Source organism: Etheostoma cragini, chromosome 9 (genome assembly GCF_013103735.1).
Source record: "Etheostoma cragini isolate CJK2018 chromosome 9, CSU_Ecrag_1.0, whole genome shotgun sequence".
In the NCBI taxonomy this organism is placed as follows: Eukaryota; Metazoa; Chordata; class Actinopteri; order Perciformes; family Percidae; genus Etheostoma; species Etheostoma cragini.
This window is the reverse complement of record NC_048415.1, coordinates 27,917,158-27,943,607: the sequence shown is the minus strand read 5'-3', so window position 1 is coordinate 27,943,607 and position 26,450 is coordinate 27,917,158. Positions and strand designations below refer to the sequence as shown.

General features: G+C 39.7%; 1 protein-coding gene and 1 long non-coding RNA gene across 6 annotated transcripts in view; one reads left to right on the top strand and one right to left on the bottom strand.

The window, feature by feature from the left end:
* Nucleotides 1–45: 45 nt before the first annotated feature.
* Nucleotides 46–14,296, bottom strand: LOC117950338. Its single transcript, XR_004657872.1, has 3 exons — nt 14,237–14,296; nt 10,372–10,376; nt 46–57 (listed from the first exon to the last, which is right to left on the bottom strand). It is a non-coding gene; the product is annotated as an uncharacterized LOC117950338 (long non-coding RNA).
* The window catches only part of cherp (calcium homeostasis endoplasmic reticulum protein), a 24,282-nt gene continuing 3,731 nt past the window's right edge, over nt 5,900–26,450 (top strand). Inside the window, exons 1-17 of one of the 5 annotated variants that reach the window (XM_034881273.1) lie at nt 5,900–5,990; nt 6,033–6,127; nt 7,530–7,703; nt 11,043–11,081; nt 12,610–12,776; nt 15,221–15,358; nt 15,480–15,622; nt 16,292–16,403; nt 17,470–17,559; nt 19,824–20,016; nt 20,305–20,468; nt 20,947–21,201; nt 21,301–21,505; nt 22,017–22,258; nt 22,823–22,956; nt 23,872–23,958; nt 25,635–25,781. In XM_034881273.1, coding sequence (XP_034737164.1) covers nt 6,103–6,127; nt 7,530–7,703; nt 11,043–11,081; nt 12,610–12,776; nt 15,221–15,358; nt 15,480–15,622; nt 16,292–16,403; nt 17,470–17,559; nt 19,824–20,016; nt 20,305–20,468; nt 20,947–21,201; nt 21,301–21,505; nt 22,017–22,258; nt 22,823–22,956; nt 23,872–23,958; nt 25,635–25,781 — 2,315 coding nt within the window. In that variant the 5' untranslated portion in view covers nt 5,900–5,990; nt 6,033–6,102. Of the gene's footprint in view, nt 5,991–6,032; nt 6,128–7,529; nt 7,704–11,042; nt 11,082–12,609; nt 12,777–15,220; nt 15,359–15,470; nt 15,623–16,291; nt 16,404–17,469; nt 17,560–19,823; nt 20,017–20,304; nt 20,469–20,946; nt 21,202–21,300; nt 21,506–22,016; nt 22,259–22,822; nt 22,957–23,871; nt 23,959–25,634; nt 25,782–26,450 lie in introns of all 5 variants that reach the window. The other 4 variants (XM_034881272.1, XM_034881274.1, XM_034881276.1 and 1 more) reach the window with 4 other exon arrangements.

Sequence of the window (26,450 nt, the reverse complement as noted above, 5' to 3'; positions counted from 1 at the left end):
AAGTTGTTGAATGTCTACTCGGAAGTGTAAAAATAGATCCAAAACGTGTCATTGAACCTGCAACACGATCCCAAAAGAAAGAAATCCTCGCCTAACGTTGAAAGAATTTGAAAATGTGTGTGAAGAGGAGCATGACTACTATATGGATGTATCACTGCTAAATAAAAAGGACCGCTCTGGCAATGATTCCACGGCACCAACGCCTACCAAGCAACCCGTGGGAAAGAAGGCCAAGTCAACTGAAGTCGCTGAGTTGTTTCTAATAGTTTCTAATAAGACTATTTTTGAGGCGATTCTGGCCCTGGAAAAGAGTGTGGATGTGCTGCTAGACAACTTAAGAGAGCGAACATAGCAACGCCATGATTGCTAGCTTAGCGAAGACCGTCCAGTTCGGCAGGTTGGTACTGACAGAATGTAAAAAGAAAGTATAAGATCTGGAGAAACAAAACGACCATCTTTACAAAGAGAATAATGACATTAAGGAGAGTGTCAAAGAACAAGAAAGCTACAGATTGAGGTGGTGCCTCTAGAAAAATGTTCAGAAAAGAAAAAAGGCGAAGATATCCGTATACAGGTCACCCACATCCTGGTTCATGATTGCTCCAGATATCGGGTCAAAGCTGGAAGACGCTGTCATGAATCCTGCCTCCTGGGTTTGTTTTTTGCCTCAGTTCCTGTTTTCCACTTTTGAGTCTCTTTTCCATAAGTTCCTGAATGCACCCTCTCTGGTTGCCTGTTGACAAAGCAAGCTGCAACCACCCACACCTCTGTTTCATTTGCAATCTGCACATCTGGTCGTGATCATCACCTCTCCACCATTTAAGCCGTGTACTGACATCCGTTCTCTGCCGGATCATTAGCCTTACCAGTATGTTTGCCAGTGTATCAGTTAGTCAGTTTGGAAAGCTTGCTCTGCTGCTTGTGCTTTTATGCCTGTCGTTAATCTGCCTCCTTTTCTTCTGTCTGCAGTTTCTCTCACCTGGGATATTCCAGACACATCTACCAGTCTGTCTTCTTCACCAGCGTTATCGGATCTTCACTAACTTCCAGCCGACTCGCTTTCCTCCACTGCTCCTCCATCTGGACTCACCTGTTTTCTGCACACTATTCAAATAAATACCCAACTGGTTCATTCTACTTTATCTTGTCCTGGTCTGCTTTTGGGTTCCTGTTCTAGTGAGTCATGACTGAAGCAGTGGACATTGTCCACAGAGTTGGAAAAAAGATTGACAACAAGATCAGGCATGTCATCATTTTTAGGGAGAAATCTGGGAGGATTGGGGCAAAAGACGGAGGTTGTGGCCTCTTATAAAACAAGCAAGGCGGTCCGGGAAACTTGCTTTCTTTCCAAATCCATATGGATACATCGGCGGATTGGAGACAACGGGAAGTTGAGGGAACACGGTCTGTTTATGGCATAAAGCAGTGGAAACTTTTGGAGGGGCGAAACATTCAGAAACTAGCAGTTTTTTGTTTACTCATTTCTGGTGTTCACGGTAAATGAGAATCTGTTTTGGTTCTTTGAATGTTAAGGGCTTGAAAGACATTGTTGAAGGAAAGCACTTTTTATTGTTTTGTAAAGGGCAAACATCTCACAGTTTGTTTTTACAAGAGACTACTTCTTCTGAAGCTGATGTAGCTTTTTGGACTAATCAATGTGTAGAAAAAAAATCGTATTTAGTCATTGTTCTAACCGATCTGGAGCTGTGGAGATATGCTTTCAGTTCCCTGGAGAAACATTGAATCATCAATCCGATGGAGACGGATATTGTTTGACGGTGATATTGAAGGACGAAAGTTTATTCTTTTTAATGAGCAATGTTTTTGGTTATAATGGTCAAATCGAAAATACTGATTTTAAAACCCACAGGGAGAGTAACCAAAAAACATATTGGAAGTTACATTTTAAAATGTTACAAAAGGATGAAAATTGCATGACGGTTAATGAAATTATTATAAAAAATGAAATTTTATAAGAATATAAGAAATTGTTGGAGTTACAAGTTGATTAGATGAGCTTTATCTTGAAAGAGGACAGGGGACATTTATAAGGTCAAGAGTGAAATTATCGAGGCAGGTGAAAAGAACTCCTATTTTAGTAGTTAGGAAAAAAATTAAACATCAGTGAAACTCAACTACAAGTTTAATGAAGGGTAGAAAGCATAGATTTTAGAAGTACAGATAAGGAAGTTTTCTAATTTTACTCCAAATTGTACTCAAATTATTCTGGAATAGAGGCTGATTATTTGTTTAATAAAAAAAAAAGCTCTGAGAATCGAGGAGTTGGATTCAGTTAAAACATAAAAAGAACGCAACAGAAAGTCCACAGCTTACAAATAATATATGCAGAAAACAGACATTAACAAACACATACTGTACATTAACAGACACCCACACAGACAGACACAAGACAAGGGACCAATCACAGACGCAAACAGAAGTATAGGCTGTTGCACAGATTTACATCAAAAATTTCAAGGACTCTGTAATGTTGAGCCAAGTGTTCAAAGTCTTTCCTGGGGCTCCATTAATGCAGGTTGTAGAGAGTTCCATATATGTGACATCCAAAAGAGAAAGGATCCATGTCCAAGAAGACAAGTCATGAGGTGGTTTCCAATGGTTTCCAATCATTTTCTTAGCAGCTGTAAGTCTAGCAACACAGCATTCACACAGTTTTTTCAGTGTTAGAGAGTTGAAAGGCTGACAGATTATTCAGATTTAAGATATTGACAGTAACGGGTATACTAACTTTAATCAAGGTGGAGATTTTGTATGTAACATTGTTCCAGAACTGACCAACAGGAGAACAGTCCCAGAACATGTGAAGCTATGTACCTTTGGCTTTTATTGGGCAGTTCATTGTTTTTATGTGATGCATTTTCACAGGGGTAAAATATGTCCCATGAATGAAATTGTAGTGAATCTGCTAATTGTCTTGATTGCGTGATACTTCTGGAATGCTAGACCATGCAGCATGCCAGTTGAGATCGATACTCAGGCCTGGGCAATTGCATGCCCAGATCTTCTCAATAGGAAGGGCAGAGTGGCCAGATATCACTAAGAACTGATAAAGCCTTGATACCATACCACAGTTTTTAGGCTGCATAGTAAATAACTTCTGAAATGGATGAATGGGGAAAGGCCTATGCCAGGAGGGACCGTATCCTTTAGTGCTGACCTTGATTGTAGCTAAAAGAAAAAAGAGGAATGTGGTAGATTGAACGCGTTTTGTAAGTCAGAGAAGGGTAACAAGCCAGCCCTTGCTAAAAATGTCTCCTTGTCAATGAACTTCCCTCTGTTCCCATTGTGGGGCTGTTATCAGCCTCCCCCCAATCAGTAGTGCTGTATTACTGAACAATGGGGAAAAGGTTTTGCCCTTTACAAGCCATATGGCAGGATGTTTCAGCTTATCTCCGGGTTTTGATAAGATGATGGGGCTAAAGTGTAGTTGGCACTGTTTGATAGAAACACTGGCAAAAAGAACATCATGGAGTGACCAAGGCTCTAAGGTACACCTGCAAACAGACACATCTGGGTTAAACCAGGTAAGGAGGGACTTCAACACAAAAGACCAGAAATAATGTTTGAAGTTGAGAACTGAGAGGCCACCAAGCTCCTTCCTCCTCTGTAGAGTAGGCCTCTTGATTTGCGGCAGTTGCCTTTCCAGATAGATACCACTGATTGTAATTTATGCCAGGAACCAGCATGAGGGCAGAGAGGCAGCATAGAGCTCACAAAATGAATCCTGGGCAAAACGTTCATTTTAACCACTGAGTAAGGGCTTGAATCATCATGGAGAGGCCCATCAGTTTTTCCAAATCTATCAAACGCTGTTCAGAACAAACCTCTCTGAGAGCACGGTTCCCCAAACGGTACCTGTTTTTCCACAACGTGTTTTCATGAATAGTTTTTTATGAATTGCAAGCATTAAATCGTCACCAACACGGTCATGCAGCACATCATTAGAAAGCTTAAAGTCTTGTGATTCCATCAAGCCCCCGCACAAAGGATAAGGCGACTTACAGCGGTTATAATCATGTTATGAAGTTAAGAAACACTGCACCGTTTCTGTCTAAATCGAGCTTGCATCCCTACCTTTGTCCTCGTGTCTTTATCCACAGCGGTGAAAGTTATTCATAAACGTTGATTTCCTAAATCACAAACACTCCAAGGAATTAGAATATCCAAGCCTTGTAATCTATAACTATCTGGTCCCCTCACAATCTTGTAGTTTCTGGCCAAGTTTCGACGTTCAGAAATCTAGATAGTGCATCATTTCTCGGTTTCTATAGCTTGTAACTTTTTCCCTGTGCGGGCTAAAATGAAGGTCGACACACCATTACAATATGTGGCTTCTGCAGATTGCAATGAACCTTGTTCCCAGCCAATAGCATCAGCCTATCAAGAGATACCCTCAAGCTAAGCCAATGATATCACACAGTCGCCATTGGGCCCACCTGGTAAAGATTGACAGTGGAGCCCACGAATTAGAAGATAAGGTCATAAAACTGGCATCCCTGTGTAGCCAATAAGAAGACGAGTTGATTGATATCAAACATGGCCAACAAAAACTATTCCTGTGATCTTTTACAGCTGTCTGAAGGCAAAAATATGGCCTTCTGATGGCATTTCAACATTTCATTAAATTATGATGACTTATTTCTATAAATCTATGTATGTACTTCTTTCAGACATATCTGTGAGTGATGTGGATGTGTTTTTGTAATTCAGAAGTTTTGTATTTAGCACTTTTTTGGCTTTTTTAGAAATAAGAAATAAGACAAACGCACAGACATATCTGTAGAAATACATTCATATAAAATCCATTTTATAAGTCATTTTTTTCTGGATTTTTTCTGTTCTAAGTTGAGACATGAGGCTAGAGTACTATTTTAGTATGTAGCCCATGTAATATGCTTCCAGTAGTGCTTTTTATTAATTTTTCAGATGATTTACTTGGAAGGAAATAGAAATTCTGTGTTCTAACCTCTCTAGCTCTGCGTCAGTAAGGCCTAGTGTCACACTGCCACTAGAAACAACAAGTTGAGAGTGTTACCTTCCCAATGAACTCAGGATCATCCCAGAGGGCCAAAGCATGTGGAAACTGCAGCACTTTTTTAAGGTTAAAAATTTAGGCGAGAAAATCATATATTTTCATGTGGTTTTCAAGAGGTGATTACCATCCCTGCATAACATAAAGGTCAAATCAGAAGTTAAATACTTGGGGATTGTTATTTCCAAGAATAGGATAGCTTCAGACAAAATAAATATATGGAACAATTGTAAACAAGTTTAAATTAATCTTAAACAGGTGGCTGCAGAAAGATATCACAATTTTTTGTGAGAGTCTTATTATCCAAAATGGACAGCTTATCTAGACTTATTTTACCGGTCTTGTCTTTACCCATCTCTACAAATATTATCAAAGACATAAACAAGGTCATGTTTAACTTCATATGGAGAAACAAATTTCAGTAAATAAGGAAACTTGACATGGTTAAAAACTATGAGTTAAATATTGTACGTAAGTCAGTTAAGGATTGAGAAAAAAAGCCTTTGGATTGATTTATTTACTTGAAACTCATCTTAATTTGAGATAGCCTGTTCTATTGATTTTCTCTTATCACATATTTTTTTCTTAATGTCGCTTTGTTACTAGCTCCTAGGTTTTGATTATATGCTCCACCCAAGGCAAAAGCTTTATTTTTGAAAAGGATTTGTAAATATGCCTTGTTTGTCTCTATCTGTATTCTGAATAAATAAATACAAAATAAATTTATTAAAAAAATTCCATCAAGGACTGGCTTACTGTCGCTGACTGTATATACGTATATTGAATATGAATGTACAGTCTGTGCTTGCTGTGGAAGAATGTGCGCCACTAAACTCCGCGTGGCGCTGTGGACAACACCGCTGTTTCGTGGTGCGGTTTCTGTGTAATAGTACTTCCGGTGTAGGTTCCGGGGGCAATTTCGTGAATTTAGTAACACATAAACGGAATTTAGTAACACATAAACCGAGTTTAGTAACACATAAACCGAGTTGACTGATATTTGGACTATTCATTAAAGTGCAGCGGGTTTGCTGTACCTGAAGCCAAACATGGATATCCCAAATCCCCCCGAAGGTAAGAAATACCGTTAACGTTGAGCTACAGCGTTGTATTATTGTGATTCTACGTTAGCTAGCATCATGCTACCTGGCGCTACTGCCCAACACAATGCATCACCGCTGCTTTTAGGATTTCGGCCACAGGTTGTAACAGTATCGGTAGCTAGCTAGCTACATCAGGTTTTTGTGTACACAGTTGCACAAATGTTAAGCAGTATGAACAATAATGGTTATATTAATAATAATACATATATAATAATAGTAATAATAATAGTTTTGTAACGTTGACTGTTCACGTTAGCTAAGTAGCCAACGTTAGCTAGTTGGAACACATGTTATTAAGTTGACTTCTTTTAACGGCTAAAGTAATTTATTTTTCGTCCAAGGTTGAAATTAGCTTTTCCCCTTTTAGTGTAAACGTTAGTCAAGTAACTAAGCTAATGCAAAAATGTCATTTTCGATTTCCAGTACAGACAATTTATGGATTAGGATCCCTCTCTCATAAGGCTACTCCATTACTAGCTAGCTCTATCTGTAAATAAAACAGGCCATCGTTATATATATTTAATATAAATTTGTACACTGTTGATTATGTGTGTATATTTGGCAAGAATGTTAACTGATAAGGCACAAGATTTACTGACAATGCCGATTAGAATAAGCCCTTGTTTGTGTCTCTTCTGAAAGATTAATACCCAGGCAGCAATCTTAAAAAATAAATTAAAAAAAAAGATTGTTTAGCTAACTACACTTACTGACTGTTTTAAAGGCATTTCCAGGGTTCTCAAAGACTCTTCTAACAATCTGAATGAAATGAAGAAATACTGTCTGCTGCAGAGTAACAGGTTTTTCAAACGGTTTCCCAAATTGTGACCGTGTTTCCTCAAGTGAAATATTTTCCTGCTCAATTTGAACAACGTGAAGCCAAAAATAAATAAATAATTCTAATCAATAAATATTGATGTTGCTTCACATTGCTGTAGTAATAGTATGATATGGATATTGATCTAGTGTATTAAAAAAGAGCAAGGACCTATTCCACTATGCAGGAAACTCCTGAATGGGGAAACCGAGTCAATACTTTTTGTTTATCTTGCAGTAGATGGGATTCTTCTTTCATACAGATTGGTACAAAAGTCAATAAGGATTCTGGAATCACCTACAAAACAGAGGAAAATGTAGGTGAACAATTATTATTTCAAAGATCAAAGGATATTTGTCTTTCAGGAAAACTGCATAGTTCTGTAACTGTTATATAATAACACATGAGGGCAAAGACTTTGGCCAAGTTAGTATAAATGTTCGGCACATGTTATGGTAATTTTGAACACCTTCTGTTTGTCACCAGTTTTAGATAGACCACCAGCTGCCTCAGCTCTGACTGTATTTGTTTCCTCCTTTTTCTCTTTCTGGTGCAGATCAAGAACTGAAGAATGTCATTGACAAGCTGGCGCAGTTTGTCGCTCGGAACGGGCCAGAGTTTGAAAAGATGACAATGGAGAAACAGAAGGACAACCCTAAGTTCTCCTTTCTCTTTGGGGGAGACTACTTCAGCTACTACAAGTGCAAGCTCGCTATAGAGCAACAGCAGCGTATGTAGTTAAAGGAACAGTCCACCATTTAACCGGAATTTGCACATAAAAATTTGTATGATGTTGTAATGTTCAATTGATTTTAGTATTCGAGATAATTAGGTCTTTCCCTCTGCTATAGAGTCCTTAATGAAACTAATAAAAATAAGAAACGGAATAAATTGAAATGCAGGTTTTTGCTAACCGGGAAATGCAGAGTTCTAGTGAGAGCACAATTTGAATTTACTCTTTTAGTTACTCTGTCATTGACTAATGCTGCTAATTAGCTATACCCTTGTAGCCCGGCTGAACCAACCACATCAGTGTATCTGATATAGGCTGGCCAGAGGTAAGCTAAAAAGATGACCACAGTTTAATCTACCAGTTAGCTCTGCTGATAAGCATATGGGGCTCTGGATATGTCACCCCATGTATTGTTGTGATTGGTCGTAGTGTTATCCATTTGCTTGCAGTGAGATTTTTAAATGAACGCTTGGTGCCGCCCCTCGCAATGGGCGACTTTCATTACTCAATGCCAGACCCTTAATCTTTCGGGGTTGGGTCTGGATTTCCAGGCTAGCCTTTTATCAGAATCAGAATCAGCTTTATTCGCCAGGTATGATGACACATACGAGGAATTTGACTTAGGTTGTAGCAATCCTTCTTTTACAATTTCATAGGCCAAAAAGTCATCAGCATGTTATTAATTTTATTAAATAAGATCATATAATCTTGTATTTTAGTTAAATAACCAATTGGAACACCTTGTGCATCTGTAAACAGACAGAAGATTTTTTTTTCTATTTAACTCGCCAACATCATACTAATAATGTGTATTCTGTTTGAGTGGATTTGTCTTTTGTGTTTTTTAGGCATTTAAAACCCATTAAGCAAATGCTGTACCTACTCACACTGACCTAATTTATTGTGCTTACTTATAGCACATGGTAGAACCTTAATGTCACCTGCCATGTCAGCTGTGTTCTACAGTAGAGTAGCAGTACAACCACAAGCTGCCTCCATCATCTAGGCCACATTTTCACAACAAAGCCATGTGGAGCTCACCAGTGCTGCACTGGATAGAAAATGAAATTTGCCCTCTATTTGAAATAAGTAGGGCTGGGTATGCAACCTTAAATTGTCTTTAGCCCTAAATTCAAGTACCTACAGTTGACATTTAATGCCAACTGATATTTCTTATTTGAAGCTTTTTCATTTTTCAAAACAGAATAGTCTCAAATTTATAGTTGATTGAATTTAGACATGGTTCTTATTAGTGGTGGGCAATATTAATAGGACACATTTGTCAACGGTCAGAGATATCGACATACCATGTATACCTACTATTTAACATGTCCTTGTCCTATATTATCTCTGGGTGTATGGGAAAGCCGAACCATCAGCACTGTACGACACTGTAAGCTATGTACCAGGTTTACTAACAGCGTCCTAAAGTACAGACTAAAAAACACATTTTGCATGGCTTATTGTGGCTGAATTCAAGTGGAATAGGTACTATTCTGTCATTGCCAACACTTGCTGTGAGAAACAGATACTGTCAAATTTATAGTTTACAAGAGCTTCTCAACCGCCTGCTACTGTTTTATTACCAGTTCACACCTGTCCCCTCATAGGCCACCTGCACTCCCTTTTAAGTAGTTTCTAAGCCTTGCCGATACATAAAAGTTTAGCTTAGCTCTTGTAAAAACTGCTTAATGGAAATAATAGATTTAATTTCTTTTGAGTCCATTTGATTAAGTACTTTGATATGTCAGGTATATTGTACAATTGTATTTGTATTTTACTGTATGTATAACATGGGCTTTGGGCTTCTCTAACCAAATTTAACTCTTTTAAACCACAATGCCCAGCCCTAAAGAAGAACCCTCTTCCCCAATTAAATATCCCATCCCTCTCAAAACTGAGCAGCATAACTTTGTGATATGAACTCTGACTCCTCCTTTGTGGCCTTGTAGTGGATACTGAATTGTTAGCTGCTGTTTGAATTTTTCTTCAGCATATGACATGTGCTTCATTTCGTCATTTGTTTCCTATATTTTCTATGCACCTGAATGAGGGGTGTGTGTGCGTGTGTACCCGTTGTGATAGATGCAAGCAGTCAGCTGATAGGATTCTTGTCTGCTGAGGAGCACTGTATGTGAAAAGCAAAAATCTTCATAACTAAGAGCTGTTTGTTGAAAGGGCAAAAGCAGAAAATATCAGTTGAATTGAAAACTCAAGGCAGTTTAGCATCTGCATTGTAATGCACTGCTGTGTTAATTCAATTTCACTTAAATTGTATTCATAGTATCAATTCATAACAAGAGTTATCTCAAGACACTATACAGATAGACCACACTCCAGAATTTACAAGAACCCAACAGTTCTAGTAGTCTCCTCCAGAGCAAGCAACAGTGCGACAGTGGCGAGGAAAAACTTCCTTTTAGGCAGAAACCTCGGTCAGACCCAGGCTCTTGGTAGGCGGTGTCTGACGGGCCGGTTGGGGTTAGAATGAAGAGTGGCAATAACAAAAATAGAAAGAAATAGTAGTCTGTAGCAGTTCTTTATAGTAGTTCATGGCATAGCAGGACGCTGTGCGGCATTACAAGGCACAGCAGGACGTAGCAGGGCACTGCAGTGTAGCAGTTTGAACATGGCATAACAGAACATGGAGCGGGACCAAGGCGACAGCTGCTACCCAGATTTTGGAGCCTCTCTGATCCAAGGGAACATTCTGGGGAAAAAAAACATAGGGACTCCGGGGAATGACTCCCCAGAGCTTAATGAGCCCAAAGTCAGCCAGGAGTGGTGTAGACACTAGATGCATGTCATTTGCAAAATGCACAAACTTGTTGATTAGGTCATCTTATCTGATAAGTCAAATGTGTAATTAAATATGTTAATACATAATACAGTGAGTTACATCTTATAAATGGCATGTACAATTACTACTTAAAGATGTAAATAATGGAAGCGTGATAGAGAGCTGCAAAGATGAATTGATCTGTTGTCAACTATTAAATTAATCGCCAACTGAACATTCTTTCAATTAATACTGTACACTGGTTGACAGTTGTCCATCATGCGTGAGAGCTGTTAGTTTTTGCTATAAACATAGAAGTCTGAAATCCTAGAAGTGCTCCACCGATAGTAGTTTACTGCTGTTTGCCGATTCGTTGGCAGTTTGAGGGCAACTTTTAGTTTGTGAACCTGGAAACTTGATTTTACAAGTCAATTACATTTTTCCACTGAGGCATGTGGCAGGCTATGGGGAAGGAGGAGCAGGTTCAGCCTTCTAAAGCAGGGCTCTTCAACGTTCTGTCAGTCATGTAATACCACTGTTTGCTTTTCTCCACTTAGATCCCTCTACCCAAGATGGGGAAGAGTATATATCTGAAGGTATTTATTTGGAACCAGATTGGTCTGACAAATTAAAAATTCCAGTTGAACCGTCACATTTTGTTTTTGTACATTTCTGCTGGACATTATCACACTTGTGCTTGACAGTTGTTATGGTTTGTTTTCAGTTGCATTTTTCCGTATGCTTCTTTTTTTTCCTATTTGAGTTTGTGTTGTATTATTTACTGTGTTGTCACGATTCAGGGCGAATGAAGTGCCAGGGCAGCATAATTTCACCAACAATTCAAGTGTTGTGTTCTGAACAATATAATCTGAATATTGATCTTAGCTCTTGGTTAAAAAAATAAACGAGGTCCTATGAAGTTGACACAAGCACCTTTCCACTCTTGTTACGGCTGTGCCACATCGCTGTCAAACTAGAGGCCTAAAATCAGCGTAACAATCTGTTCAGGCATTTGACTGAGGGCAGTGGGGCATGTTTTAAAAATAAATCAGATTAAACTAAAGATTACAAATCGATAGTTTTTACATGGCTGGTTAATGATTCCTTTGATCAGTCCAATATTTCTCCTCTCAGAGCATTTTTGACTTGCAGCCTTATATGTAGACTTCTAGGATTCTGTCGAACATAGAATAGTTATATTGGCCCGATAACTGTGCAAGATGCAGGCCGATATGTGGGTGTGGTCTAGGGCTGCACGATGTGAGGAAAATATGCAATGTGCGATAGCGTTGTTGAATATTGCAATAATGATATTACTTGCAATAAATAAACCAATATTAAAATGTACTCAGTTCTCCATTTCTGCTGCTTTCAGTATTCTGCTTAAATACAACTTAAATTTAAAATGAATGAAAGCAAAATAATTACCAACATTCTTTTATTGAGCAAATTGAACATTGAATGGAATGTAATAAGCATCACTTAAAAAAGAATGAGTTACATTTTAAAGTGCAATTTTTTTACTGCTAGTTTCTTTCAGTTAACACACAAAATGTCTGTTTTTCGCGCTAAGTAGCCGTTTTCGCAATGTGTGTATTACACTAGTTGATACAAAAATGACAATAAAAAAACGACACATTGTGCAGCCCTAGCGCGGTCTGAGCAAGCGCGTCGGTAGTAGGGGTTTATGCACCCATTTTACGCCCCTGGTCAAATTTTGCGCGCCAGCTGATGTGATCCCATCCCAAGATGAGTCTCTACTTTTCTGAGGTGCTAACATATTTTTCTGCAGTTGTTTCTGTAGTCTGTAGGGTGGTTGGGGGGGGGAGTTAGTGCTGATTGTCTTTCAGATTTTGTTCACTCTTCTGCTTTGTATTTGACATGTTTTATCTGCTTTATCTTTTGAGGTCCCTTTTTTTTGAATACTTTTGTGTAAACAAACCATGCTATGTTTACCTTGTTTATGAGTTGTGGTCTGAAACCTTCTCTTTGGACATCTACATCACGTCTGCAGTCGCACAGCATCAACCCTCCTAACCTCAGCCTCAAAATCAGAGCTTTGCTGAACCTCCAGAATTGAAATGTTCATATTGTCCTGCTCTTTTCCTGCTGCTTTTTTTGCAGAAATGTACAACCCGGGTGCCAAAGACGCGGTTGATATCCCTCCATCGATGCCGATGATTGCTCCGCCTCCCATTCCTCCACCTGCCGTGCCCTCTATGGATGATCTCATCCAACAGAGCCTATGGAATCTGCAGCAACAGGAGCAGCATATGCACACACTCAGACAGGTACAGAGCAAGAGAGAAATTAAAATATCTAGAACAGGAGATGATTTATTCACCCTTTTTTGTCTTTGGCTACTAAAGAGCAATGCAACTTTTGTTCAGCAACTCATACCACTTTGTTTCCTTCCTGTGACACATATGAGGACATTGACAAGCTGAAGAAGGCAAGGAAGCTTTATTTGAATAGCACATTTCAGCAACAGGGCAATTCACAGTGCTTTGCATAACACATTAAAGGGCAGTTAGGACACAATTAAAAAAAGAATACAACAATAAAAGTTAGTGAAGTATAACAAATTAACAATTATTTAAAGAAAAGCAGCATCAAAAAAGGTATTCAGCCTTGATTTACAAGAACTGAGTTGTAGCGGACCTACAGTTTTCTGGGAGTTTGTTCCAAATATGTGGAGCATAAAAACTGACTCTGGTTCTGACTCTGGGGACAGATAGCTGACCTGTCCCAGATGACCTGAGAGGTCTGGGTGGTTACTAGTGTAGTAGCAGACCAGAAATGGATTTTGGCCGTAAACCGTGTAGTGAATTATAAACCAGCACCAGTATTTTAAAATCAATTCTTTGAGGGACAGGAAGCTAGTGCTAAGGCTTCAGAACTGGAGTGATGTTATCCACTTTCTTCGTCTTAGTGAGGACTTGAAAAGCAGCAGCTGTCTGATAGTTTTTTTTTAGGGAGACCTCTAAAGACCCCGTTATAGTAGTCAAGTCTACTGAAGATAAAAGCATGGACAAGTTTTTGCAAATCCTGCCGAGACATAAGTCCTTTAACCCTTAAAATATTTTGAAGGTGATAATGACTTTGTAAGTAAGTCTTAATGTGGCTGTTGAAACTCCGGTCTGAGTCCATGACTGCACCAAGATTTCTGTTTTGTCTTTTTTGTTTTTAACATAGTTGTTTAAATCTGAGCGCTCACTTTTAATCGTTTATCTTTTGCTTCAAACACAACCTTGTTTTCTTCATTTAATTTAAGAAAGTTCTGGCACATCCAGTCGTTAATTTGTTCAATGCACTTACTCAGTTTTTGTATTAGACTGTAGTCCCCTGGCAACCAAGGTTATGTAAATTTGTGTGGCGTCTGCATAACTATGGAAACTTATTTTGTTGTTTTACATTATCTGAGCCAGTGGAAGCATGTACTGTAGATGTTTAACAGAAGAGGCCCCAAAATGGAGCCTTGGGGAACTCTGCACGTCATATTTGTGTACTCAGAAGCATAATTACGTATTTCCTATAGACACAGAGTAGTCCCTACTCTTTAAGTAGGATTCAAATCAGTTTAGTACTGAGCCAGAAAGTCCAACCCAGTTTTCCAATCGGTATACTAATATGTCATAGTCAAACGTGTCAAATGCAGCACTGAGATAGAGTTATACTAAGACCGAAGTTTTTCCACTATCTGTATTAAGGTGGATGTCATTTAAGACTCTAACAAGAGCCGTCTCAGTACTCTGGTGTGGTCAAAAAACTGACTGGAAGGCATGAAAACAGTTGTTTAGTGAAAAGAAGAGGTTGACTTAAGGGTTAAGGCTGTTTTATGTTTCTGTGTCAAATCAACCCCCACAGTCTGCTCAGCGTCTCTGTGAACCTCTCTCTGAGCCCTTTGCCGTATGCTCGACATGCACCTCCAAAAATGTGTAACTTTGCATCAAGGCGAAGCAGACCTCAAGTACTGTGGTTGGTCAACTCGTCTTGTATGTGGATAGTGTCTCAAGCAGCCCACTGTGGGGAGTCGCAACATGCTAGTTCACTGACCTAAGCTTTGCAAATAAACTGATGGAGTTATCTGTTTGTGAAGTGTTTTGAAATAAGCATTATGCCAACAAACTACTTTGTGGGCAGTTGATTTTAGTATTTTAGTCACAATTTAGTCAATGGGTTGAATTGTTTGTTACCAACTGTTTCGGTGGTGACGACACAGACACAGGCGACAACCCAAGTGTTATGGCAGGGAAATGCAATGCGACGCAAAGCAAGAACTTTGAAAGGGTCACAACGCCGTAGGAGCGAAGGCGTAGCTATGGCGTGGAGTTGCATAGTACTTAGTACATTATACATAGTCTTTAGGCTTTGCACCAAGAGAGTTCCAGGAAGGACTACCACCAATCTTACTGCTAATTAGCTTTAGCTAAGTACGACATTTCCAGTCACTGTAGGAGAGGCTTGTGCTATTCTAAGGCCATGCTCACGCAGTACTTAGCAGGTCATAAAATGTTGAAATTTGGCGATAGCCTACTATGTCTACTAAAAAATATATGGTCCAGTGATGTATAAGTATTCAGGAGCTGTTGCTCATAGTTTTTTCACGGAGGAAAAGCAAGATCATCTGCAGAAATATGCAAGCAGAGGCAGGAGCAAGCAGCAAAGCGTCTGCACTGTAAGAAGCAGGAAACAAGAAGATGGTTGATAGCCTTTTTTGTCTTTCTCAATGTAGGAACAAGTGACTGCAGCCATATCTCTGGCAATGGAGCAGCAGACCCAAAAAATGCTGCTGGAAACTCAGTTGGACATCACAGAGTTTGACAACCTCCTGCAGCCCATTATAGACACCTGCACCAAAGACGCCATCTCTGTAAGTCTGCCATGCTGGAGATTTTTTTTTAAGTGATGCTTATGCCTGTAGATTCCTTAAATAGTTTGAAAAAAAGATATACATCTCACTTATTTGTTTGTCCTCTTGTCAGGGCGGTAAAAACTGGATGTTCAACAACGCCAAGTCTCCACTGCACTGTGAACTGATGACATCACATCTTCGCAACCGCATCATTGCTGATGGAGCGCATTTTGAGCTCCGCCTACATCTCATCTATTTAACCAATGACGTTCTCCATCACTGGTACACAGACTTAACTACATCAGTAAATACATGTTGATCCTTTGATCCCTACACTTCCTTCTAGGGAGTGTTATATAAAGACAGAGTGCATGTGTTGTACTATAAAAGCCACACCCATTTGAGGGGAAAACAACTCTCTGCTCTCCGTTTACTTGTATTGCATGAAAGTGCCTCAGTGTCAATTTCTTCTGCAAAGCAAACAACAAAATTCCTAAAAGCTGTTGTGTGGTGATATATTTATTACCAACAGGGTAAATAAACCATGACTTAAGTTTTTATATATGCCAACCCAAATAACAGAGCTTTTATCAAGACAAAAGTAGATACAGACGTGAGAAATCAGCAGGGAGAATGGGAAGCTAAGCTTAAGTTATGTCTGACTTTATGTTTGCAGCAAGCATTTTGTTACCAAGACAAATATCCAAATGTCAGTTTTAGGCTAACTATATGTTTGTAAGTTAAGCTAACACACATAACTTAACATAACTTAATTATTACATAGTATTGGAAGCAATGGACAGCTATACATACAGCGTCCGGGGAGCAACTTGGGATCCAGTGTCTTGCTCAGGGACACTTTGACATGCCACAAACCACGCCATTTGGTGAGAATCAAATAGTTTGACCAGTATATTCCTTATTGTAACATGTTTAAATTTGTCCTCCCAGCCAGCGGAAGCAGCAGAAGGATTTGTTGGCAGCGCTGCAGAAAGTTGTGGTTCCCATCTATTGCACCAGCTTTCTGGCTGTAGAGGAAGAAAAGCAGCAGAAGATCACCAGGGTAAACACATGGACGTGCTCATTATTGTGTACTTCTTTCACTCTAATTTTCCACTTGGCGCGTCTGTGCTGGTTTTCTTCCATCCTCCATCAAGCGCCATACCACACTGGGAGCGTCTGAGGAGCGAAGGGTCTTTCTTCCTGACCACTACTTTGCAGAACAATTGCGTGTTTATTAAGCTAGTATCAACCTGCAGACACCTTCCACTCCAATGACTCCGGTTAACTCCATGTCTTCTCTTTTTTTGGTGATGTTCTTGAAAAAAAAGTTCTGTGATGTCATTATATTTTTGTCCACCTCCAAGATGAATCTCTCGTACTTCGTGGTGTTGTAAAGGAGACAGAAGTGATATGGGGGGGTGTAAGTTGACCGAATACGCCTTTTCACATCCTGCCCGGCTGTCCTAATTCCCCGTGACCTTATCGTAGCACAGAGCCGACTCCTGTACGCTTCTGCCGTAGTGACGCAACTGGTGGAATATTAAGCATTGACTTGAATGGCATTTACTGCACACGGGGACCGCGGCGGCTCCAGAGCGCATCGCAGACGTGCCCGGTGGAACGACATTACACTGGAGTATTTAATTCCTGGCAGTAATGTTGACATCATAGAACACTACTCATTCAAAGTCATACTACCATTTGAACCCTGAACAATTACAATAGAACATTTGCATGAATGTGAATCAGACATTAATTTGAGTGAGTTCAGTTTTAGGGATTGTTATAGTAAAGTGGTAGTGGTATATAGTAGGATGAATACCATCATGTTGGTTGCACTGACTTGAGTGCATCGTGTTTTTATTGGACTGTGTCAATCACAGGCAGTCTATTAACAATCCCTGCAAATGGAGTCTATTTTTTTCATAGAAACATATGTATACATAATACATTAATAGCTTATAATACAGCTTAGACAAATACATGTCCTTCACCACTTCTTGCTTTTTATGCTCTTCATTTATTGAATTAGAAAGCTAGAAATAGTACTTTTGTACATCTTTGGTGAAAAATGTTAAAAGTCTAAAGTAAATTTTCTCTTATTATTCCATCCCCCTCTTTTCCAGTTGTTGCAGCTGTGGGAGAAGAACGGTTACTTTGATGAGGAAACCATTCAGCAGCTCCAGAATCCAGCACTGGGGCTCGGCCAGTACCAAGTGAGTGAAAAAAGACTTAAGGCTCTGCGTTCCTGCCAGTGTTTTCTTTAAGCTTGATATGTGTGTAAAGGATACTTTTTACTGACATCATCTAGGGCTAAACAATTTGCGGAGAAAAATCTGATTACAATTTTTCTGCCAGATATTACGATTTAGATTGGAAGTTTAGTTATAGTTCAGTATTCACTATGTAACGCTCAAACATGTCACGGAGTACTATAACTTGAGACATTGCCAAAACTGCTCTATATTCTAATGAAGGGTTAAGAACATGGAAATGAATTGGTAGAAATACGTGTTTTTCTTTTAATAAGCATGGAGCATATATCACGAAAGCTAAAGTTATAATAATAAAAAAACTTCAATAAAAAATATTAGAACCTTCCTGTAAACAGAATTTTCTGCTATGGCTCAGTTCAACAGCTGCATCTATATGTTGCACCTTCTACTATCATGTTAAATAAAGTATTGTATTGGTCCAAGTATAAGACAGATTTTTTTCCCCCCGGAAATACTTTTGAAAAAGTGGGGTCGCCTTATATTTGGGGCCTAGACCTTCAGCTGTTGAAGTTGCAGAGGCGGGTTTTAGAATGCAAGTGACATTTTTACCTTAAAAACACAAAGATTCTATATAAAAGATTTTCAAACAATAGCCTACCTTGTTTATTCAATGTGTTGTTATTAAAATTATTTTCAAATAAAATCATTGTCTAAAAAACTAATTTTATTATTATAAAAACAAGATTTGCTCTTCAAAAAGTATTTTTCCAAAATCGAGGGGGGTTGTCTTATATTCGGACCAATACGGTAATCAAACATGAATGAAAAATCCACTGAAAACGGGACATTTGTATCACAAATCTGTAATATATAACATTACACCAGCATTTATCTAAAACAGTAAATATAATAATAAAAAGAGGAATACAAACATTTTAAAGTGCTCATATTATGCTTTTTCCCTTTCGTTTTATAGTGTTATATATCTTTTGTGCACGCTATAGGTTTACAAAGTTAATTAATTAATTATTTAGATCGCCAGACACAGTGAGAGGGTAGGTCATGTTCCAACAGTAATTAATGTGTTTTTTTCGAAACCTCTGACTGAAAAGCTGTTACTCGCTGATTCCAAATTTTGTCAAATCATCTGGAATAACGCAGCTGTCAGCAGGATACGTCCTATGCTCATCACGTCCCGCGGGAAATTTTACATAGAGGCACTCCAAACATTGATTTTTGTCATGTCAAGAAGTTTATTACAGTGCAGTTTCAGTAAAGCCACTTCCAATCAAGGTTTAATATTTGCGTGTGTGGCACATGCATATGGAAGCATATTCATATAAACAGTAACAGCGCAGAATCATCCATCTTATATTTCGCAAATAAAGAGAATGTGTTTAAAGTGTTTATGTAATTTTTCTTATAAATCTCCAGAGCAGAGTCTTTCCGGGTTCTAGTTTGCAAACCTGTACCTGCACCAGAGATGGAAATTATCTTTAACCTTTTGTGTTGTACTCCCAGGTCAAAAAGATCAACACTTTTTTTTTTTACCTTTGACATTTTCAATGCAATATTTATTTATTTCTTTTGGGATTTTACTAACACCACCTCACTACCACCAGTTTTACACTACTTTTTGGAATTCATGGTCAATAACCCTCATTTGTATATAATTATACCTAATATACTGTATATAATTATAACAATTATACCCAAGGACAACAGGAGGTTAAAATCAATTCCCGGACCTGAATTGACTCATCAATTTAAGACCTGACTTGACCCATAATTAAATATAGCCTTAGAGGTGCTGGTGGGCAGCAAAGACAGAGCTTGCCGCACAAAGTAGAGAGAGGTGGTACATTTTTTTAATAAGAATAAACAATTAGGTTTAGCCATTAGTGTTGTCATGTGCAGTCAGTAACACCCATGTTTTCATTGGAGCATGTTTACTTGTGTTTCCTTCTGCATAGAACCAATTCGCTGGCAGAGGATGACACCTGCATCTCTCCAAAATTTGGCATACGTTATGCACAGCTGACTCCACCTGCTCATATTGTATTCCTCTTACTATGTATTCTATCGTATGTTTCAGGCTCTCTTCCTCGCTGTGTAAGCTGCGCCTGGTCACGTCCAATTATGTGTTCAGTTTGAGACTTTGCTTGTGTTTGCGCCCCATTTCAGGAAATAAAACTATTGGTGGCTGTCATTCACTGATAACCCTGTATAAAATTTTTAAATCTTATTCCCTTTCCTTCTCTCAGGCGTCTCTGATAACAGAGTATGCTGTGGCGGTGCAGCCAATCCAGCTGGCCTTCCAGCAGCAGATTCAGGCTTTGAAGACACAGCACGATGAGTTTGTTTCCAGCCTGAAGCAGCAGCCACAGCCTGCCCCTGTAGCGCCGCTAGCTACCCCTGCTGAGCCTGAAAAGGCCCCACCTATGACCACAAAAGCTGGTGAGAAGACACACACTTCACATAACCAGAGCCACAGACTGATACTGTACATGAAGCCAGATTTATAGTTCACATAACAGCAAAAACTAATTGTAAATGTGCTGTATTGACTTGTTTTACTTTTTTTTAAGAAAGACAGTAATATTCAACATCAGTACATTCTTACTCATGAGATGAGTGGAAGTTTTTTGTCTTGTTAGGTTTTGCTGTATAGGTTTGGGATCTGTTCCTCAATGGGCAAGTACATGTGTTTGTGTTGTAATGGGTCGGTGTGTGTGTTGTGTGCAGGGGATGTGAAGCCTCCCATGTCGGGTCCTCCTCCAGGGGACTTTGATGGACCCTCATCCAGACCACAGGACCCCAGCAACCCCAGTGGACCCTCAGATATCCCCTCTAACAAACCTGGGTGGTATGACCCTCAGCACATAGGCCCCTGGAACCCCAACCAGCCGGTAAAGACCTGTGTGGGTGGGTGGGTTGTGTGGGGACAGGAAGGAAGTAACTCATCCTTGCTATCTATTGCTATCAGTAGACACTTGCTGCAAGTGATAATTTTTTAAAAGAAGAATAGAGAGGTAGCGTATTAGATTCGTATGTATTTTCCTAAGAGATAGGTGGGCAATTTCTGAAGATGGAGAAGGGTTCTTCTTACATGATCTAATTAGGTGGAAAATTATTTCCAACAGTTATGCTGGCGGCATATAATGATACACCTCTACCTAACACCCTAAAAAATGAATTCTAAACCAGAAATGGTAACATTGCCAAAGATAGGGCTCCAGTGCTTATCAGAGAGCTTAGAAGTTCCAAATCTGCCAGCGCGACAGCCATTATATGATGTTTGATGAAGAGTGACACAGCTTAAACTAATTGAACATTGATTTATTTGTGTGAGTGAGTGGGCCCTTTCTGACTTGTCCTTGTCTACAGCCTCCTTTTGACCCAAACCAGCCCCCCCCTCCCTGCCCTCCCTGGAACAGCCATGAGGGGATGTGGAATGACCAGAGGGACCCAGGAAACTGGAGCGGGGGTCCACCCAGAGAAGGAGGCCCCTGGAGCGGTCCAGGTGGGTCTGACCCAGGCCCTCCTTCTTGGAACTCATATGAACAGCAGCCACCATGGGGGAACCAGCCTGATCAACCTCCATGGGGTCAGAGGGAGCCCCCATTTCCTCCACGCATGCAGGCACGTGATAGATATTCAAATTTTTCTGTTGCGTCAAAGATATGATTTTGCTGCTCATTTCCATCAACGACTTTACCCTACTGACTTTTTGTACTACAGAGACCTCCCCATTTCAGAGGGCCTTTCCCTCCTCACCAGCAGCCACCTCCTTTCAACCAGCCTCCACCACCGCACAGTTTCGGACGCTTCCCGCCACGCTTTATGCAGGACGACTTCCCTCCCAGACACCACTATGACCGGCCGCCGTACACCCCGCACCGCTTCGACTACGCTCAGGGAGAATATCCCGGAGCTGAGTGCAGAGGTACTTGATTGAGCCGTAATTTCAGTTAAATGACCATTGTGTAGAATTTAGCGGCTCTATTGGCAATCCTGATCCCAATACGTCCCAGTTAGAGAGTAAATGCTGTAAACATAGTCTTTATTCATCCAAATTTTCTTGCTTTGTGTTACAAGTCTTTTAATACATTGAAGAACGAGATTGGATTGCTAGCACATACAAAGCTCTGTGAGCAGAAAAGGATAAATAAAAGGGTATTTTTGGGGGCAGGTAGAGTTTCAAAGAGTTAAACTTTTTGATGACAGCCCTAGTTTTTCCATTACCTGAAGGCCACTAGAGGTTCTACTACACAGACACATTGGAAAGGGAGGAGTAAAGGAAGCAGTATTCAGTTGATTTTGATCTGCACCGTCATTGCTAAATGCCACTAAATCCTACACACTGATCCTATAAATGCATCTGTAAAGTTGCCTGTTTTTGCAACTGTACTGCTATTAACTTGTGTATTTTAACAATATCCGCCCCTGTTTGCTAGACATACCAGGTCCTCCCCCCCACCACCATCCCAGTCAGAGGCTCCCTCCCCCAGGTATGGGGGCCGAACATCCTCCCTGGGGTGGAGGCCAGCACCCGGATTTTGGCCCACCCCCACACGGCTTCAACGGCCATTCCCCCCACATGCGTCATCGCCAGCATCCAGTCCAGGACGACCCCAGTCTGGTGCCTAACGTACCATACTTTGACCTACCTGCTGGTTTAATGGCTCCTCTGGTCAAAGTAAGTCACCTGCTTCTGGTTTGAGGATAAGGGTATGACTTGAAATTAGACAGTTATCAGCTGACAAAATTACTTTATTGCCAGAAGAAAGCAATCAGGATTGAATTGTACCAGAGGAGAAAACGATAATGGTAAAGAGTGATGTAGCACTGCCACGGTGGCTTACAGCAGTGATTCCCAACCAGGGGTACTTCCATAGCTGCCAGAGGTTACCTTAGAAAAAAAGAAAAGATTTTTGACAATGAGTCAGTTGTAACAAGTGAACACCACATTTTGCAGTTATGTCAGAACTTGATAGCCAGCTAGGTATCAACTGATGCTGTTTTTTCAGGGCAAATTCCGATTATTAGTAGTTAATAAAACCAATATGGAACCAATATGCATGTACAGTGAAAACGAATGTCTTTAAGTCACTATTAAGATTTTGGAATGTTACAAACGCCAACACAAAACATTGTTCAACTGCTTTAAGCAATTATATAATAAATTAGAAACTTTCATCATAGTCCACAAACAAAGATAGTCAGATGTCTCATGATCCTCTTTGTAATGTCTATTGCTCAGCTGGAGGACTGTGATTACAAACCTCTGGACCCCAAAGATATCCGGTTGCCCCCTCCCATGCCACCCAGCGATCGCCTGCTAGCTGCTGTGGAAGCTTTCTACAGCCCTCCATCCCATGATCGGCCAAGGAACAGGTACGCACAAACCTCCACTCTGTCTGCAAGACAAATCTGGCTCCAATTAAAATAGGAACTGGCTAGCAAAGTCCACATTAACCAGATAATGGCTGACTTTTATTTTTACCTTTTTTTTCCCAAGTGTCTTTAGCCATGGATCTTAGTTAGTTAGTAAATCCACAGGCACCATTTGTCAGTTAAACTTGCAACCGCGATGGTCAGTGGTAGGTTAAAAAATGAGAAGCCTACTGACATTACCAGAATGTACATTGCTCATATTAAAAAGAGCAAGGATCCAGTATTTTAATAGCTATGCTCAATAGGAATTATTTCAGCTTTTTGGTTGTTTGTAAGAATTTCATTATTAAGTTGTCTATAGCGACGATTATAGCGTCCCTCATGTCAGTTTCCTTCCGCTTTCTTTGTGTTGGCGTTCTAAACTCCGTTGGATATCAGAGGACTCTGGTTAACTGCTCCTCAGATCTCTGCAGGGTAAATCCAGACAGCTAGCTAGAATATCTGTCCAATCTCAATTTTTTCTTTGCACAACTAAAACTACATTTGAACGTACACATGTTCCATCAAAACAAGTTCCTTCCCGAGGTTGTTTACAGAAGCACCGTCACTGAGTCCGGGGCGTAGACGGTGGTAATTAGTGCTAAGTAATAGCAATAAACCACAGCACACTTTTCTCCCATCACAGAATGGAGGGTCTGGCAATGCCAGACTAATTATGAAGTAATTATAAAGTAGTTTAAAAACCATACATGAAAAACATACTTGAACAATATACAGTTTGCTTGCAAACAATCCCCATGAAATCATCTGATCATTTTCTGTAGTTTGCAGCAGCATCTATGTAGTACCGCTAGCTTCTGATAGAAATTACTGTCGGTCATTGTCTTTAGCTGGCTGTTGTTTGTTCTCCACCAGTGAAGGCTGGGAGCAGAACGGCTTGTACGAGTTCTTCAGGGCCAAGTTTAGAGCCAGGCGGAAAAAGGGACAGGAGAAACGCAACAGGTAACCTCTTGCTCTTCATTTTGATCTTTTCTGTCTTGGCTCTTTGCCTTTTTCTCCATCTCTCACACATATTCCGAGTTTACAGCTAAGGATGGTGCTTCCTAATTGTCTGTCAAAATGAGTTTTTGAATTGCACTCTGTGTTCATTTTGGGCAAAGCTAAGACTGCTCAATTATGGAAAAACTCATAATCACTATTATTTAACATGATTACACATTATGTCTCAACATTGAGAACGCCTTGAGCTGTATAATTTCCGACACAAACAAAAAAAGATTTGACTTGCAAAACGTAAAGTCCAAAATACTCGTTTTTTTACGTGTTTTTGTGATCATTTGGAGACAAAATCTTGAAACGTGATTTAAAATTTCAATTAATTGTTCTAGAGCCCAACCAATAAAGGATTTTTAAGGCCAATACAAATATTTGGTTATTTAAAAATCCAAAATTCCAGTATATTGGCCAATATATATTTATAAAAATAAATGCGTAACAAAACAGGTTTCCCTAACATTAGTTATGTATTAGTTCTCACTAAAATAATGATACTAATTAGTTTTATTGTTATCAGAACAGAGGAACATCAAAAAACGTCAGTGTTGCCAACAGGGATCTTGTAGAACGCCCTCTGGTGGACAAACTATGCAATGGCAACACTCATAACATGGTTGACCGTTGTTTTATTTTTTGAATATTCATTTATCAGAATCATTTATTTGTTATCATAAATGATTAATATGAATGATTTTTTCCATCTGCCATAATAAATGCCGACCGATAGATCGGGAAATGCCTAATATCGGCCGATTAATATCTGCCCACAGATATATATAGGCCGGCCTCTAAATTGAACAGCCCTAGTTAAAGGTACGTTTGTTACTGGTTACAGTAGGCGGTCACATCCTTTTTGGGGAGGATGTCGCTGTTGGTGCATCACTTGCCAACCTGTCCCACATGAGTATCATCTCATCATTTCGGGATGCTGAAACTGTAATTAACGCATGTGTGTCTTCCCGACTTGATTACTGAAGTGTCCATTTTTTTTTGCTCTTCCAAATTGTGCCAGTAGAAGCCTTCAACTTGCTCGGAACACTGCAACCAGAATCCTGACAACGACTAGAAAATATATTCACATATCCCTGTCCTGTCTTCAGTGGCTCCCAGTGCTGGAGCAAGCTAGAGTTGATTGAAAGGTTCTTTTTTTAACATACAGTATAAGGCCCTGCATGGACTTGCACCACCTTATTTATCTACGCTTATTACATCATGTACACCGGCACTCTCCACTCCCTTGATGCTGGTCATTCCCATAGTAAACCCAAAATCAGTTGGTCATCGAGCATTCTCATACTGTGGAATGCCCTCTCACTACATGTTAAAGAAGAATTTTTTAATCTAGATTTAAAACCCACCCGTACTTTTTATGCTACAGCCAACTATAACACACCATCCTTTCTTCTTCCCTCACAAACAAGCCTTTTTTTTACTTATTCTCCTATGTTGCTGGTTTTGTATTGTTTGTCTGTTATTTCTTTGTTCCTGTATTTGCAAAGGGCAGTGAGACGTTTTAAAAGTGATTTTACACTTTAAATGAAATGTTATCGATTGATCATGTCGATTTGATTTTGTATCCCTCCCTATTCCTCCCTTCCGTTCCACCCCTCTCCTCGTTGCAGTGTCCGTGGAGGCAGTCGCTCCAGAAGTCACAGCCGAGGGAGATCTTCGTCTCGCTCCAGCTCTCGCTCCTCAAAGTCCTCCAGGTCGAGGTCCCGCTCGTCTCGCTCCCACTCCCGCAGCCGCTCTCGCTCCTACTCACGCTCCAGGTCTGCAAACACAAACCACACACACATCTGTATGATACCTTTTGTGATGATGATAATTAGTGTTGTAAATCACAAGCTTTATCCCAATACAATAGTATATTGATCCTTTAGACAAAGATACAATATTTGCTACACTATCTCAAAGTCTATCAGGGTGTGATATCCATTCAATTCAGGAACCGGCATTTATATCAACTCAAATTAGAAACTAAATAGGATTTGTCAGTTTAATACCTGAGCTTTTCCATGCATTTAAATGAAGAAAAAAAAACATGCGTGAATAAATATAAAGTGGGAATCATACAGACTTGATATTTGGTATTGATACTTGGTATTGGTATTTTCAGTTTCCATCAATTATATTGGATCGGTAGATCGATGTAACATTACACCCCCAAATAATAATCTTCCTTTTTGAAGCACTTTTTTAAAACCATGGTTACAAGGTGCTGTACAGAGCAACAATGAAAGTACCAATATATATTATGCATCACCATTCAGGCATTACTATTGTGAAAGTAACTAGTTATATGAAATGAATTACATTTTGATAGTAACTTGCTCAAAACTATATATATATATATACACACGCACACAGTGGTGTGAAAAAGTGTTTGCCCCCTTCCTCATTTCCTGTTCCTTTGCATGTTTGTCACACTTAAGTGTTTC